This window comes from Tinamus guttatus, unplaced genomic scaffold (genome assembly GCF_059628265.1).
Source record: "Tinamus guttatus ecotype Peru unplaced genomic scaffold, ASM5962826v1 Tinamus_guttatus_pri_ptg000866l, whole genome shotgun sequence".
In the NCBI taxonomy this organism is placed as follows: domain Eukaryota; kingdom Metazoa; phylum Chordata; class Aves; order Tinamiformes; family Tinamidae; genus Tinamus; species Tinamus guttatus.
In genome coordinates, this window is record NW_028289400.1 from 638,709 (window position 1) to 655,301 (window position 16,593).

The following is a 16,593-nucleotide window of genomic DNA, read 5'->3' on the forward strand; positions in this document are numbered from 1 at the left end:
ACACTTGAAGATTTAACTTTTTTCTTTTCCTTTTTTTTTGTGTTTTTCCTTTTTTCCTTTAATTTCTCCTTATAATTCTCGTCGACTTGTGACTGTGGTTACTTGAAATGAAGTTTTCTCCGGGGGTTGAGTGACGGGCAGTAGATCTTTACAATGTCTCAAGGCAATAGGATTAATGTGTATTAAACTGTAGATACTACTAGTACAGTAAATTTATGCCGATAATTTTATTTTGTATAATTTCCCCCTTCTTTTGTTGGTGTTTTTATCTTACACTTTTTTCCCTCCCAACCCTTCCAGCGTTTCGGTAAATTTATTTTTAGGAGGCCTAAAAAAAAAAATTGCAAGTTTGGATCCTTCCCTCTCTTTATTATTATTTTTTTTTTAATTTGTATTTTATTCTGAGTTACACACCGCCAGCTGGTTGGTGAAATGTATTATTCCTGATATCTTTAAAATATTGTGGGTGTTTTAATAAATTTTATATTTATTTTTTGCACTCAAATTCAGCGGCTCTTTTTGGTTGCTGTTTCACGGGGGGGCGGGGTCTCCCGACCTGGGGGCGTGGCTTGAGTGTGGGCGTGGCCTGGCGGGGTGTGGGCGTGGCCTGGCGGGGTGTGGGCGTGGCCTGCCCGGTTCCGCCGCGCCGCCGGAGGGCGCCGCGCGCCGGGGACGCCCCGCCCCTCCCGTGACGTGGCGCGCGGCCATTGGGCGGGCGCCGTGTGACCCCGCGGGACGGCGCCGCGAGCGGCAGCGGGCGCGCGCGCCGCCCACCATGGCCGCCGCGGGGCTGCTGCGCCGCCCGCCCGTGAGTGTCCCCGTGTTTCCCCCCCCGTGTCCCCGCGTCTGTCCCCGTGTCCCCTCCCGTGTCCGTCCGTGTGTCACTGCCCCCCTCCCAGTCCAGGGGGCGGGGCGCTTTGTCCGTGTCCGAGACCCCCTTCCCTTATCCGGGGGTCTCCCCGTGTCTCCCTCTGTGTCTCCAACCCCCTCATCCCCGGTAACGGAGCCTCCTCGCTGCCTCCCGGTCGCGGTGACGGGGCCCTGCGGCCAAGCGGTGGCCGCTCCCCCTCAAGGGCACCTTCCCCCCCCCGGCCCCGCTGTTTAACGGCGACGACCCCGGCGAGGCCCCGGTAACGGCGACGGAACCGCCCCCCCCCCGCTTCCTGGGTTCCCGGTCCCGATAATGGTGACCGAGCCCCCTTCCCGGTCCGGTAACGCCCCCGGGGGGCGGTTCCTGGCAGCCCCCGAGCAGCCTTGTTGCCCCCCCCCCCCCCCCCGCCCCCGCGCGGTACCGGCGGAGGAGCCACCGCCGGTTCCGGTGCCGGTTCCGGGCGCTGAGCGGCGGCTCCGTGTCCAGCTGCTGCTCCGCGGCGCGTGGCGGCCGCTGTCGGCGCAGAGCGACGGCGAGGCCCGAGTGACCCGCGCGCTGCGCGAGCGCTTCCCGCGCGCCGCGGCCATCCGCGTGGTGGACATCTCGGGTGAGACGAGCGGCCCGCGCCCTTTCCCCGTCCTCCGGTTACCCCCTGCTTCCCCCCTCTTCCTCCGCTTCTTTTCTTCCTTCTTTTCTCCCCTTTTTCCTCTGCTTCTTTTCTCCCCTTTCCTTTTTTTCCCCCGCCTTTTCTCCCCTCTTCTCCCCTTTCCTTTTTTCCCCTGCTTCTTTTCTCCCCTTTCCTTTTCCCCCCGCTTCTTTTCTCCCCTTTCCTGTTTTTTTTGCCTCCTTTCTCCCTTCTGCTATTTTTATTCCCCCCTTCTTTTTCCTTTTTCCTCCCCGTGCCTTTTTCACCCCCTTTTCCACTTGCCTTTTTCTCATCCCTTTTCTCTCCTTGTCCCTTTTCCACCCCCTTCTCCCCTTTCTTCTGCCCCCCCGCCCATTTTTTCACCCCCTTCTCTCCTTGACTTTTTCCTCTTTTTTTTTAACTCCCTCTCCCTTTGCTGTTTTTTTCACCTGTTTTTTACCCCTTCCTGCCTGACTTCTTCCCCTCCATTCCTTGTCTCCCTCTTCCCTTTTATTCTTTTCACTTTTTTCTTTCCCAACTAGGCCACACATTTTGGAACAGGGAACTTGTCCTGTGTAACTTTACGCACACAGGATAGTTAAGGAGGGGACAGGGACATCTGCTGCCATCCAGCGTGTGACACGTTGGCGCCTCGATTTCCTTTGCAGGTGGCTGCGGGGCCATGTATGAAATCCACATTGAATCCGAGGAATTCCGGGAGAAGCGGATGGTGCAGCAGCACCAGATGGTGAATCAGGTGGGGGACAGAGCCCCACGTTTGAAGGGGGCTGCTGCTCTCGGAGCTTGGGGACTTTGGAGCCCCTTTTTTGGTGACCTGACCTGGTGCCTCTCTGCCCGCAGGCGCTGAGCGAGGAGATCAAGGCCATGCACGGCCTGCGCATCTTCACCTCCATCCCCAAGGAGCTGCCTCCGGCCAAGAGCTTGTGCCAGGAGCGGGAAAATGGGAAGTGACCTCAATAAAGCTGCTGTGTCCGTGTGTTGGGCTCAAGTGCTGCATTTCAAAGCTCAAACGCAGCCAGGGATACATGGAGGGTTTGGGGTGCAAACACAGAACACGAATGGGAAGGAGAAACTTTATTATTGCCTTTTTGAGGAGGAGGGTCCCTGCTCCCCCTTCCCAAGGTTGCACATAGAAAAGCTGCTGCTGGAGGCCCCTGCCCGGGCAGGGAGGCGGCCCCAGCACTGAGGCACTTTGTCCACCCGTGTCCCGCTCCCACCCCAAGCTGCCAGGAAGGGGCTTTAAGGCTCATTGTCAAGAAGCAGTTCGGATAAGCGAGGCTGCCGGCTCTTCCCGGGCACCCAGCGCCGGGCTTGGCTTCCGTGGCCGAGTCCAGAGGGAAATTGCAGCTGTTTTGCTCCAAAGTCACAGCTGCTTCCTTGGAAAGCTGCACGCTGAGCCCCGTTCTAGAGCAGGCTGGAATGACACAGCTGAACGGGACTCACTAGCTGCAGATTCTAGCGAGGTTTTGCCGAGGCCTCAAGTTGGGCTCTGCCGAGTGCCCTCCGGCTTCTCCGGGAGAGCGAAGCGGGAAGCGGCGCCGCGTTATCTGTCCTTGGAGCCCAGCTTCTCGATGAGCTCCTGCAGCGGGGCCAGCTCGCGCCTGTCGATCAGGTTGAACTCCTGGGGGAAACGGAGAAAGAGCTGCTGGAAAACGCCCAACTCGAGCTCCGGACGCTGCCTCCATCGTTCCGAGCGCTCCAGACACCGCGCTCCAGCTCCTTTCCCTACTGCCCATCAGCTTGGAGGGGAGAAAGGGGGGAAGAGAATAGAATGGGGGGGAAGAAAAAATAGAAAAAAATGGGAACAGAATAGAACGGAGAGGAAAAGAGTTAAAAAAGGGGAGAGAAAACAGTAAGAAATCAAGGGGGAAGGAAAAGAATAGAAAACAGGTGGAGAAAGGAAAATAGTAGAAAGAGCAGGGAAAGGAAAAGAGTCAAAAAAGAGAGGGGAAACAGGAAAAGAGTAAAAAAACAAGGAGGGGGGATAGACTAAAAAAAAAAGGGGCGGGGGGGAGAAAAGAGTAGAAAAGAGGGAAAGGAAAATCAGCTGCTGACCTGCACGAAGAAGATGAAGTGCTTGAAGGAGGTGTTGAGATGCGCCTCCTCCTGCAGCCGCATGACCGAGTCGAAGTGCTGGTGGTAGATGTGCGCGTAGACGCGGAACAGCCGCTTCAGGATCGTCTTGGCCACCGACATGAAGTTCTTGGGAAAAGGGACGCCTGGAAGCACCGAAAGGGCCGGCTGAGCATCGCGGCCGGCCGCGAAGCTGCCTCTGCGGATGGGCCCCTTCGCCCGAGGCGCGTTACCGATTTTGGAAGGGAAGAGGGTTTCGTCGTCCAGCTGGTCCTGGACCCACGTCATCAAGTAATCGATGTACTTGGGAGCCGAGCACTTAATGGGCTTCTTGATGTTGGTGCCGTCCGCCCAGTGGTACTCGTACCTGCGCGCGGAGGGAAGGAGCTGTGCGTGGGAGCGGGCACGGAGCCGCCGGAAAAGCCGCCGTCACGTCCCGGGCGAAGGACGACGCGGCCTCGGCAGGAAGCCGACAGCGGAAACGGCCCCAGAAACGGGAACTTTGCGGCTGCTTCGAGACACGGGCAGGATTCTACCCTGCAAATACAGCTGAGGGTGCCTGGCTCCTGATCATAGAATCATAGAATGCTTAGGGTTGGAAGGGACCTCTGGGGATCATCCAGTCCAACCCCTGCACACGCAGGGTCACCTAGAGCACGTGGCACAGGGCTGCGTCCAAGCGGGTTTGAAGATCTCCAGAGAAGGAGACTCCACAACCTCTCTGGGCAGCCTGTTCCAGGGCTCTGGCACCCTCACTGGGAAGGAATTTTTCCTTAAGTTCCTGTGGAACTTTCGGTGCTTCAGTTTCCGGCCATTTCCTCTAGTTCTATCAGTGGTCACCACTGAAAAGAGACCAGCACCAGATCCCTGTCCCAAATGGCAAGGAGGCTCCTCCAAGCGCACGAACAAGTTGTGCTGCTCCGCTCCACCAAGTAACGGGCTGAAATGTGAGGGAGGAAAAAGAATTTCCCTCCTGGGAAAAGATTTGGAGAAAAAATCTGCACATTTGGAGATTTTGGTGATAAATTGCTCTCTACGCACAAGAAAATGTGGGATAGGTGGGTCTGAATTTGGGATAAACTCTGCACGTCTGGCAAGTTAGCTCAGAGCCATCATCTCTGTTCGCTCCTTGTGCCCGTTCATAAAAACAGCCTCCTAAAAGAGCTCTGAAAACCGAGCGGGGCCTTCGTGCCGACCTAAACTGGTATCGGGACAGGGATATGGGTGAAGGAAAGGGATTTCCTGCGAGTTTAGAGGCAAAAGACAAACTCCCTACCTGGGTCCCGCAGACATCACGGGGCAGCTCGCCTCGGTGCAGAACTCCGTGATGGTCCCATAGAGCATGTTGATTTGGTTGAAGAAATCCACGGCTGGAAGGGGAAGCGCAGCCAGCTCAGCGCCGCGGAGCAACGCAGCCTTCCCGCCCCGCACGGCGCTGGGATATTGGGACAATCCGGGGATTTCTTGCTCCCTGAGCCCGCAACATGGTCTGCGGCTCACGCTGGGCGCAGCGTGGAAACTTAAATTACAAAAAATAACAGAGCAGGCGGTGCCTCCACCCTGGGAGCTTTGACAAGCACCAGAACTCATCTTTAACCTGAATCTTTGCAGCTTTCCCTCCTTTTGCTCAGAAACTGCTTTTTTTCCCCCATCCCTTTAACCTCTGGAGTTGAAGGCCAGGCCGAGCAACCACTAAGAGCAAATCGAGTTGCTTTGTGCAGCTGCCAGAATTAACGCTGGATTTTTTACGTGCAACAACAAAACGAAAACGGGGGGGGATAAAACACCTTTCTAAGCTGCGAGCACAAAAGTAGTTTGATTTAGGGGCTTCTTTCTCTTAAGGACGAGGAGCAGAGTGTGTCTGTGCTCGAGCTCCCCGCCAGGACTCACTGTTGACGGCGATCCACTCGTTGAGGTCCTCGCCCTCGGGCAGCATCACGGCCTGCCGCAGGTTGCCGCTGCCCAGCGTGGCCTCGGCGTGTTTGAGCAGCTCGTACTGGTGGGAGCCCTCGGGGATGTTCTTCTTGGGCTTGAAGGTTTTCGAAGAGCGGCTGCCACTGGCGGAGAGAGATTATCGGAAAATAAGAGGCTGAAATGATTAATTCCTGCTGTGTTTGGCCCTTGCTGGGTGACTTTTACCAGGCCTTCCTTCCCCTCGGCCTCTCGTCATCGTTTTGGAGAGGATGGAGCACAAACCACAACCGTTTTGGTGGCTTCGCAAGAAGACAAGACCCCAGCCACCTGCTGCAGATTTAGCAGGAGAAATCCCGACTGCAGATGGGCAAGGAAATCAGCATTGGTGGGACCTGCAATCTGGGGAATTGGCCCTCCACAAGACCCTGCTCGCACAAGTCCCATGAGGGAATCACATCCACACAAGAACTACCCTGTATTTGAGAAAACACCACGACTTATTCACTTATTTTACGTTCAATTAGCACTTATGGCTCTTTTTAGGCAGGGAAAGTGCTGTGCTCTGAGGTGGGACCTTATGGCCACGTTATCTACAGAAAAAACAAGCCTGGAAACGTGACAGGAGGGGACTACAGGCCTCAACCAACCGCTATCACCCCCATTCTCGGGGAGAACAGAGAGAAACGTCACCTAAAACCTCCTTGCTCAGCCCTCGCTGCCCAAACACAGATGAACACGCAGAGGAAACGGCGTTTTCCCACCTCGGGCACACAGCCCACCAGGTGTTTGAGCACAAATATCACTAGGGCCAGCGCGGAAACCTTCGACTCATTTCAGGAGCCGGGCACTGCGCGCAGGACGTGGGCAGACTTCTCTTTTCCGCATCCTTTTTACGGCATCTCAAGCAACACTCGGTGCAAAGACCCAGAACGCCAATTAGCAGGGGTTGAATTAAGCGATAGCAGTGGCCAGGGCAACAAAAAGAGGGGAAGCAGCACCTTAGTCGACCGCAAAAGCCCCAAACTCAGCGGCTGCTGCTACGTGGGTTTTACTGGGGTCAAAAGTAGCAGCTTCGGGCTCAAACTGCAGCACAAACTGCCGCCATGACCGCAGGTCCCCTTGGCAACTTGGAGACTCTGTTCCTGGAGCCCCCGGCCCCAAATGGGCCCTTCCTCTTCACGCAGGGGCCCTGAAAAGCATCTGGGCCAAGGGAGAAAAGCTGGGTGGCTTCAGCATCCGCCCCGGGGCCTCCGCGCGTGGTTTCGGGTGGCAGGAGCGATAGGAAAGGGGCGACGCTCCCTGGGTTTATCTCCTGCGCACAGCGGCCGCCCCTTCCTGCGGTGCAAAGGGAGGGCCGGCTGCGCCGGGCTCGCTCCGGAGCCGACCCTGCCTCCCGCTCCCTGAGGAGGCTCCCGGCCTCTTCCCGCTGCAGCCCGTGCGCCCCTCGCGAAAACGGGGCCCGAGCCCTCCCCGCTGCCGCGGGTCATTCCCGTGTGCTCCAGAATCCTGCCCAGCAGGAAGCCCCTGGAACAAGGGTCGGCTCTTCCCAGCCTCATCCCGCTCTTCCCGTGCTCAAAACCCCCATCCCGAGCTCCGCAGAACCTTCTGGCTGCCCTAAAGCCCAGTCCAGAGCTTGTTCCTCCTGGGCCCCCCTGCCCTCCCTCCCGGGAGCACCGGCGCCCCCAGGGCTCCTCCACAGCCCCCAAGGCCTCCCCCGAGGCTCCCCCCGCCCCGCAGCCTCCAGCCCCCCGGGGGCCTCTGCGCGTCAAACGCCCCCGACGGGCGGCTCTGGCCTCCCCTCGAGGCCCCCGTTCCCCCCAGGGCTCCCCCCAACCCCTCTCTGGAGCCCCCCAGTATTCCGGGGCCTCCTCAGGCCCCTACGGCCCCCCCGGGGCCTCCGCAAACACCCGCCGCGGCCTCCCGGAAGCGTCGCAGAGCCCGAGGCCTCCCCGCTCCCCCTTGGGGCCTCTCAGAGGCTTCACGGCCCCCCAGAGCCCCCCATCCCCTCGGCCTCCCCTCATCCCGGGTACCACCCCTCCCCAGGACGCCGGCGCTCACAAGAGGAAGCTCATGGCGAGGCCCGGGGCCGGGCCGGGCCGAGCCCGGTCCCGGTTCCGGTCGAGGCGAGGCGCGCGGGCCCAGCTGCCTCCGGGCCGCGCCCGGCCGCTCGCGCCGCTCTCGCGAGAGCTCCCGCGAGACTGCACGGGGAGGGGGGCGGGGGGGGCAGCGCCGCGGGGTTGTGAACAGCGCGAGGGGGCGGGGCCGCCCGGCGAGGGGGCGGGGCTACGATGGAGGCCCCGCCAGGGGGCAGGGCCAAGGCGGCTCGTCGCCATGGCAACCGCCCCGCCCGGCAGCCGCTCTCGGGGCACCTATGGGCCTGGGGCTCCCCTATAGGGCAGGGTCTCCCTATAGCGCTGGGACTCCCCTATGGGGGAATGACCTCCATATAGGGTCAGGGCTTCCCTATAGGCCTAGCCCCGCCTCCTCCATTGGGTACTACTACAGCCGTGACCTCAGCCCCTATTGTAACCTCCCCCCTTCCCCAGCGCAGCCAATCAGCGCCGCCGTGCCCATCTACGGAGCACGGGCCCCGCCCGCCGCCACCAATCAAAGCCCCTCCGCTCCCTCTCGGCCCGCCCACCGCGTCTCCCGAGCGCCTCGCGCCCTCGCACCCAATGGCCGCGCGGCGTCGCCGGCTCCGCCCCGCCCCCTCGCGCGGCGCCGCCAATCAGCGCCCACCGCCTCCTCGCCCGCGCTGCTATATAAACCTGGCGGCGGGGTCCTCGCGCGTCCCCCGCAGTGTGACCCTCTGTGCCCGCCGTCCCCGCGCCGCGTCGCCATGGCAACCGCGCTGCGCCCGCTCCGCGCCCTGGGCCGCGCCGCGCCAGGCCCCGCCGGGCCGCGGAGCCGCCGCCTGCACCTCACGGCGCCCAGGTAGGGGCCGTGGGAGCGCTTAAAGAGCCGGGGAGGGGCGGGGCTTACCGGAAAGGGGCGGGGCTCACCGGAGGGAGCGGGGCTCACCGGCGCCGGGGCACCGGGCCCGGTATCTTCCTACCCCCTCCCATTCCAGTTGTGGAGCCCGTTGGGTGCGGGGCGGTTGGGGGGGAGGCTGCGAGGGACGAGGCTTATGCACCTCCAGCACCGACCCCGGTGCCCGAGCCCCTTCCTCGCCTCCCCGTGAGCCCCGGGGCCGCCGCCGGTACCGGGAACGCAGGAGCGGCCCCCAGCGGCCGCCGCGGGCGCTGCCGGCTGATGAAATCCCGCTCCCGCCTTGCGTGTGGAGCCCGCGCTGTTCCCCGGCCGCGTTACCGGGGGGCTCCGTCCAGGGAACTGCTGCAGTTGGGCTGGAACCTCCGTTTTTTCCCATTTTTGGGAATGGGCACTCGCTGTTTCCCTAAGTATCCCCTACTCCTTAAAAACGTGTTAAGCATAAGGGGTGTCTCACCTGCCGGTGGCTCCGTGCAGGACCAGACACTGCCCAGACTGCAGGGTGAGGCTTGTGCTGTTACCCTTGGAGAAAGCTGGAAAAGTGCTGAGATTGCGAGGGATCTTGGAGAGATCCCTTGGGAACCTGCAGCGCAGGTGGCTGCTCCAGGGTGGGATGTTTTTGTGGAGAAACTGCAGCAATGGATAGTCCTGGGGGTGGGTGGCAAGGGCAGTTCCATGGCTCTGTGCTTCCCTACGGCACCGCTCGCATCCTGGATTTCCCTAAAGGATCCGGTAGGTTCTCGGGCTGTTGGAGCTTTGCTTGGCTCCAGGAATTGCCCTGTCTCTGTGGTTTGGGAAGGGGGCCCCTATGGAGCATCCCCACCTGCTTGGGGTGAGGATTGCGGGAATATCTGGGAATATCCAGGGCCATATCTAGCCTTGGGCACTAAGATCTCCTGGAGCTGGAGGTCTGGCAGGAAAACGGCGCTCGGAGGGGGCAGACAGGAGACGTGCGAGGAACGAGCGCGACTTCCATGTGCAGATGGAGCTGAAACGTGCGGCCGAACGGAGGTGAACGGCCTGTGCGCAATCCCCGGGCAGCTGCGCCCGCCTCGGCTCCGCTTCCCGCGAGCCTTTCTATATCCCGCCGGGTGTCCAGTTGCCTGGAATGCTCTTGGCACTGCCTGTGCGTTCCCGTTACCGATTTAGCCTGGAAACGTGAGCGAGGAGCCGTTCCCTGCGGTGGCAAATCCGTCCTGTCCGGCTCTGGGAGAAGGTTGGAGACCCTCAAGCCTGGCAGGGGGGTGGAACCAGGTGTCCCTGGAGCTCTGAGGGCCTGGGAAGGTCCTGGATGAGCCTCTCCCTTCCCGAGGGATCCGTGGGAGGCGTGATCCCTGGTTGCTCAATAGGCCCTTCCAGGTGGAAACTTGGCTGCGTGGGACGACCCTTTGTAGTGGAGCAGCCGTGCGGCCAGCGGGGCCGGGCGACCGGCTCGCTGGAAACGGGAACGAGCAGCAAACCCGCAACGTGCCGGAGAAGAGACCGCTGCCGCCTTACCCTTCCAGAGGATATGCTTTTCTTCCCCCCAGGCTTTTTCAGCTTGCACAAATGAATTGGCCTCTCCAACAGCTTCATTGCCCAGTGTCCAATTTTCAAGCCACAAAGTTATACCTAAATGGTTGAAACCTTTCCTGCTCATTTTTGCCAGTTATGTTTGCCCCTTTTCCTGGGGGGCGGTTGCCCGCAGCTTTGGTGCTATCGGAGGTGTTTTTGGCTTCGCTGACGCTCTCTTTCCCGCAGCAACGACGCGGTCGTCATCTCCGGGAGGAAGCTGGCCCGGCAGATCCGGCAGGAAGCCCGGCACGAGGTGGAGCAGTGGGTGGCAGCCGGGAACAAGAGGCCTCATCTGAGCGTCGTGCTTGTGGGCGAGAACCCGGCCAGTCACTCCTATGTCCTCAACAAAACCAAGGCAGCGGCTGACGTAGGTGGGTCCTGGCCATGGAAAGAGGGGGCGAGGGGCTGGTGAATGTCCCACTTTGGCTGGGGGAAGCGCTCAGGGTGGCAGGTCCTCTCCAGTCAGCATTTACCCCGGCAGCTGCCCCCATAGCATTGCTGGGGTGTAACGGATGTGGTTTGCATGTGCCCTGGAAAAATATTAAAATACTAAAAAAATAATGCAACATCAAGCTCTTTCTGGAGTGTGGTCCCCACACACGTTGAGCATGGGGAGCTCTGATTGCTGCCTTTGCTCAGCTGCTCAGGGTGCAGTCCTGGTCCAGCGTGTTGCTGTGACTCTATCCACACTTGGGAGCCCAAATCCTGCTCCTTCAGCTGCCCTACGGTGCCCCGAGTTTGCCAAGGGGGGTTGTGGCACCGCGTGATCCGATCCCAGACCCCCGGGAGGGTCTCTGGGAATGTGCAGCTGCGTCTTCACCCCACCACCCCCTTCCCAAAGGCTCCGCGTGCTCGGGAGGACCCTGGTGTTTTTGGATGGTCCTCCCGCAGTGCCGCTGCTTGGGGCGGTGAGGGATGAGGCGCTAACGCCGCGCTCTGCCCGACCGCGCAGGCATCAGCAGCGAAACCATCCTCAAGCCAGCGTCCGTCACGGAGGAGGAGCTCCTGGACCTCATCAGCAGGCTAAATAACGACACCAACGTGGATGGCCTCTTGGTGCAGCTTCCTCTGCCCGGTGAGTAGCCAGGCTTCCGTCTTTCCTGCCTCTTGGGAAGAGCTGGGAAGCATCTGTGTGTGCCAGCTGGGGCGAAGCATGGGAATCACCCCATGGCAGGAGAGCTGCCGTCTGCCCTGCTGCAGCCCAAAGGAGTGGCCTGAGCAGCTCCACGGGGCAGCTGCTCTCTGCATTTCACTGCGGGGACTTGCAGGAGTGGCTGGTGTCACCTTCCGAAGTCAGAGCTCAAACTTGGTTGTGACACTTGGGGCCACCTAAAATAGCCCTGAAGAGGCTGCTGTCCCGTGGGCCTCCAGCCCCTTCTGGTGGGAGCAGTTGGCTCTGACCTTGTTGGAAGTTTTCAGCAGCTTCCAGAGGAAAGAGCTGCAGCTGTAGCACTGCTTCATTTCAGAGCACATCGACGAGCGCAGGATTTGCAACGCCGTGACGCCGGACAAGGACGTCGACGGCTTCCACGTCATCAACGTGGGGCGCATGTGCCTGGACCAGGACTCCATGCTGCCGGCCACCCCCTGGGGCGTGTGGGAGATCATCAAGAGGACAGGTAGGTGGCCGTGGCCCTGGGGCTCATGCTGAGGCTGGCGCTCGCCCTGACACCGGTTCTCACATGCCACAGGCATCCCAACGCTGGGCAGGAACGTGGTGGTGGCCGGCAGGTCCAAGAACGTGGGGATGCCCATCGCCATGCTGCTGCACACGGACGGCCGGCACGAGCGCCCGGGAGGTAGGGAGGAGCCCTCGGTGTCCCCGCGGGGCCCTGCTGTCGTCGGGACGGTGACAGCTGCTTGGGGCCTTTGTGGCTGAGGGGCTTGCTCTGCCCCAGGTGGCCTTCAAAGGCTTCGTGGCCCCCTCCAGAAGTCCTTGTCCTCTGTTGGCTGTAAATACCTGAGGGAGAGCGTAAGGAGATGGGGCCAAGCTCTTCTCGGTGGTGACAGGACAAGGGGTGATGGGTACAAATGGAAACCCAGGAAGCTCCATCTCCATGTGAGGAGGAATTTCTTTTCTGTGAGGGAACAGAGCCCTGGCACAGGCTGCCCAGAGGCCGTGGAAGCTCCTTCTCTGGAGATCTTCAACCCACCTGGATGGATCCTGTGCTCTGGGTGTCCCTGCTGGAGCAGGGGGTTGGACCGGATCCCTAGAGACCCCTTCCAACCTCAGCCCTTCTGGGATTCTCCCTGTGATGGATCATCAAGATCTTGATGTTCCTGCGAGATGCCAAGACGCTCTTGAGGACAGAGCGATGGGAATGGCGGGGGTCAGGCGGTAGCGGTGGTGACACGGTGTTGGTGGCCGCTCTTGCAGGTGACGCCACGGTGACAATATCCCACCGCTACACCCCCAAGGAGCAGCTGAAGCAGCACACGATCCGCGCCGACATCGTGGTGGCGGCGGCAGGTAAGACCCGACTGCCACGGAGCAGCCCTGGGACACGGGGGACCCTGCGCTGCCACCTCCTTTGGGAATCTCTGCCGAGGTGACAGTCAGTCGGTGCCAAGTGTCCTCTCACCTGAGCAGCTTTGGTAGCCCAGAAGTGTCTGGCTCTTCCGTGGCTGTTGGCAGCTGCTGTGGGCAGGGCTGGGAAGGTGGGTGAGGAGCCGTTGGAGCCCGAGATGAGCTTAGCCCCATGGTCCATCCTGCCAGCAGAGCTGCCTGCAGCTCTCTGCGTGTCTTTGGAATGGAAAGGAACATCTGGCAGGGTGACTTGTGCTCCCGAGCACCGCGTGAGAGCCCCGAACAGCCCTGGCAGCCTCCTGAACACCTGGGTAGCTCCATGGGAAGTGCAAAGATGGGATTTGCTCACCCAGAGGCAATGGAGATGCCCAAGGATGACTTCAGCTCCATACCTGGAGCCCCAGGAACTGCTCAAGCTGCTGGGTTCTGCCCGAGGGCTGGAGATGCTTGAGCTGGAGGACTCTACTCCTCTGCAGAAGTGTTTTGCTGATCAGGGGTGTCCGTGCTTGGCGTGAGCCTGCAGGGAGGGCAGAATGAAACACAGTTTGGAGAGAAGGTAGAAAGAACCGGGATCCTGAGAGGATTAAAGTGCTGGGGGGGGGGAAGGTGGAGCTGCTGGCAACTGAGGAGAGGCAGCAGAAGCTGCAGAAACACCCAGAAAGGGTTAGCGAGGCAGGAGGCACCCAAGAGTTTACTGCAGGAGCTGCAGTTCCTCCCTCTGCAGTATCTGGGGGGACCTGGAGCTGCTGCTCCCTCCCCGTCCCCCTGCTTTGCTGGGGTCTTTGGGTGACGCCGCTGCCTCCCCGGTGCAGGAGGGTCCCCCAGCTGCTCGGGGCCTCGTGCAGGAGCGTCGCCGCGTGCCGGGTTGGGATGGGCTAAGGAAACGCAGCGGGGTGCCGTGGCTGCAGCAAACACAGCTCCAGCAGCCCCGTTTCCTTCGGTCCAGGCATCCCCAACCTCATCACCGCTGACATGATCAAAGAAGGAGCCGCGGTTATCGACGTGGGCATCACCAGGGTGCAGGATCCCGTCACTGCCAAACCCAGGCTGGTCGGAGACGTGGATTTTGAAGGTAAAAAAGGCTCTGGCATCTGGGGCTCTGGGCATTTAAGAAGCGCTGAGAAGTGGGGGAGAAGGTTAAGGGCGGTGGGATGGAGCAGATGCAGCTGGTGTCCAGCAGTGGATGTCCCACCATAATTACTAGATGGGGCTTTTCCCCTGACTTGGGCTCAGCCAGCAGCAGGGATGGCCCAGGGGACATCTCCAGAGGACAGAGGTGTCTCCAGGTTGAACCCTGGCAGCCTGAGGAAGTTGAGCTCATGAGCGATGCTGCCGGTGGCACCTCCAGCTGGCAGCGAGCGCTGGTGCCGCTGCCGAATCGCCGAGCACTGCCTCTCCTCCCACAGAGGTGAAGAAGAAGGCCAGCTTCATCACGCCGGTGCCCGGCGGCGTGGGGCCCATGACGGTGGCCATGCTCATGAAGAACACCATCATCGCTGCCAAGAAGCTGCTGCGGCCCAAAGAGCTCAAAGCGCTGAGCGCGTAACGCGGGGACTCTGCGGAGCACCGAGAGCAACATTCCAGATCGACTCCCAAGCAGGCCGATAGAAAATGCAATATTATTTTTTTATTTATTGTCTGGAAATGGATTTCCTCTCCTGAGGTCATAGGTATTTATTCGAAGCTGAACTCTACATGCGTTTAGTTCCGTCGTGGCTCTGTGCCCACAAATGCCCCGTCGGGGCGGACTCACTCCAAACTCGTTTACTCAACTCTCTCTTAGTTTAAGCTATTCTTTTTTTGTAGAAGTTACTTGAAACAAGCCATATGCCTGTGCTCAGCCTCTCCGTGTCCCTGAGCAGCGGTAGAGCAGGTGAGGTGTGTTCTAGTGTGCAGCTAGGCTGGGATTTGCTAGTTGGATGGTGACTGTTAAAACTCCTTTCTCCCCTCTAACCAAAGAGCAACGTGGGGGCTGGTGGTGACTGCACCACACACAGGGCTTCCCTGGACTGTCTTGGGAACCCTGCGAGAGTCTGGTGAATTATCCAGGCTAACCAAATAAAAGTGAGAGAGGGGGAAAAAAAAGTGTGTCTTGGAGTTATTTCCAAGCAAACCAGACTGCCTGGGGAGTTTGCACTTGGGGTGTTTGCACAAAAAAGGAAAGAACCCCTTAGCTGAGGCAAATCTTGGCTGCCTTGCAGCAGGGCAGGGTCTGGCTTTGCCCCGAGTTTGGCCAAACACAAATTCTGTGCACACTTTGCTCAGCATCAAGCAGACACCTCCCCTTAGTCTGAACAAACCCTTGAAGATGTTTCCCTTTGTCCCCAACAGCTGCTCCTCTGCTGTAATTATAGAAGAAGAAAATAAGAGAACCTAACCTAACCTTCCTCTGCCCCCCAGGCCTGCGAGCTAGGATTAAGCATTGAAAAATCAACCTTACCTGGTGGTGTCACGTCTGCAGAAGCCCCGGCCTGTTGTGTGCAGCCCTGCTCACGTAGGCTCCAGTCTCGTGGCTGCTTCCTAGGGGAGAGGAGGCCGGTAGGTAACAGCCTGGAGAAAAATCCGGGGCTCGGTGGGGTCTGACAGCACCTTTCTGCAAACAGAAAGGGGGGTTTGAAGCTCAATTGCTGTTATCAGGCTCAAGCTGGGGGCACGGGTGAGGCATTGCTGACCCCACCAGCAGAAACCTCCACAGCTCCTTCCTGCAATGGAAGTGCTGATAATTCAAGGCGAGGAGCAGAGCAAACTGGCGCCAGAAACACACCGAGAGCGGGGGCTAATTTCAACTGAGATTTATTGGGTTGTAGTAATGACAAATACAAAATGGCTAAAGTGGTCGTGTGATGGATGCAGGTTTGCTACACTCCAGTGCTGCCTTATACAAAAAAGTAGAAACAACATGTGAAACTGCAAAAAAAAAAAAAAAAAATCACAGGTTTGGTTGGAACAAGCCGTGCTCTAGGCAACGTCTAGGGGAGCCCATTGAGGCCTTCCGCGGGCGCTGGAAAGCGGGAGGGACCGGCACGAGGGAGCGAGCGCCTTCCAAAGCCATTGCAATCCTCAGCCTATGCGCAGGGATGAGGGGGAGAGGCCAGCAGAGACACACGAGGGGTTAATGGAAGTGAATTTTGCTTCAACAGCAGTTGCAGTAACCCCCAAACCTGCCATAAATAGGAAGGGGCAGCTCTGTTGCCTCTGCTCAACTATTTACAAAAACCAACGGGGTCGGTTCCGCGCGCAGGCTCAGCCCCTCTGCAAGGCTGAAGTCCCCCCAAAAGCCCCGTGCGGCAGCTTTGAGCCTGGGCACGGGGGAAAGGGGGCTCTGTGGAGCTTCCAAAGGGAGGGAAATGCAGCTAGAGAGCAAAGAGAAACGGGGGAAAAGCAGCTCTGAGAGGGCTGCTGAGAGCAGCGCGGTGGGAAGAGCCGAAAGCAGCACCCAGAGCAAACTCAGTGCAAAAAACATGCGTCTATCCTGCAAAAAAACAATCCTGGCTCTCTTCAGGAATCATTCCTGATTCCCTGCAGCAACCATTTGGATTCCCTGTGGGAATCGTTCTTGATTCCATTCAAAAAACATTCCCCATTCCTTGCAAAAAACATTCAGATTCCCTGCAGAAAATCCCTGCAAGATTCATTTGTCATTCCTTGCAAAAGCCATTCCCGAGTCCCTGCCAGAACCGTTTCTGAGTCCATGCAAAAAACATTCCTGATTCCTTGCAAAAAGCACACCTCCAAAAAAAAAAAAAAAAAAAAAAAAAAAAAGAAAAAGAAAAATACTGATTCCTTGCAGAAACCACCACTCCGGATTCCCTGCTCCGGGCTGCTGTTGCCCTCAAGCGGCCAAACCGGAGCCGCCTTCCCCCCGGGCCCCGCAGCGCTCCAGGCCACATCCCGGCGCTCCAGCTCCCTCCGACTTCTCCATCCCAGCGGGATGTTCCGCGGCCGGCAGCCCGTGGGCTCCAAAAGTCCCATTTTCCGCCTTTTCCACCTCATTCTGGAGCCGGCGGCGACGCTTTCATC

The 16,593-nt window shown here is 59.3% G+C and overlaps 3 protein-coding genes across 3 annotated transcripts; 2 read left to right on the top strand and 1 right to left on the bottom strand.

Annotated features, from left to right (window-relative positions):
- The first annotated feature begins 775 nt into the window (after positions 1 to 775).
- On the top strand, positions 776 to 2,468 carry BOLA3 (bolA family member 3). The gene is made up of 4 exons (XM_088537823.1): positions 776 to 808; positions 1,358 to 1,478; positions 2,165 to 2,253; positions 2,358 to 2,468. Exons 1-4 carry the CDS (start codon positions 776 to 778, stop codon positions 2,466 to 2,468), a joined length of 354 nt encoding a protein of 117 aa, XP_088393949.1.
- A 567-nt stretch (positions 2,469 to 3,035) lies between these two features.
- MOB1A (MOB kinase activator 1A) lies at positions 3,036 to 7,667 on the bottom strand. The gene is made up of 6 exons (XM_088537815.1): positions 7,563 to 7,667; positions 5,481 to 5,647; positions 4,867 to 4,960; positions 3,824 to 3,957; positions 3,573 to 3,736; positions 3,036 to 3,138 (listed from the first exon to the last, which is right to left on the bottom strand). Exons 1-6 carry the CDS (start codon positions 7,574 to 7,576, stop codon positions 3,061 to 3,063), a joined length of 651 nt encoding a protein of 216 aa, XP_088393941.1. The 5' UTR covers positions 7,577 to 7,667; the 3' UTR covers positions 3,036 to 3,060.
- A 650-nt stretch (positions 7,668 to 8,317) lies between these two features.
- MTHFD2 (methylenetetrahydrofolate dehydrogenase (NADP+ dependent) 2, methenyltetrahydrofolate cyclohydrolase) lies at positions 8,318 to 14,202 on the top strand. The gene is made up of 8 exons (XM_088537782.1): positions 8,318 to 8,438; positions 10,233 to 10,417; positions 10,999 to 11,121; positions 11,513 to 11,665; positions 11,738 to 11,845; positions 12,424 to 12,516; positions 13,520 to 13,645; positions 13,980 to 14,202. Exons 1-8 carry the CDS (start codon positions 8,344 to 8,346, stop codon positions 14,117 to 14,119), a joined length of 1,023 nt encoding a protein of 340 aa, XP_088393908.1. The 5' UTR covers positions 8,318 to 8,343; the 3' UTR covers positions 14,120 to 14,202.
- The last annotated feature ends 2,391 nt before the right edge of the window (positions 14,203 to 16,593 follow it).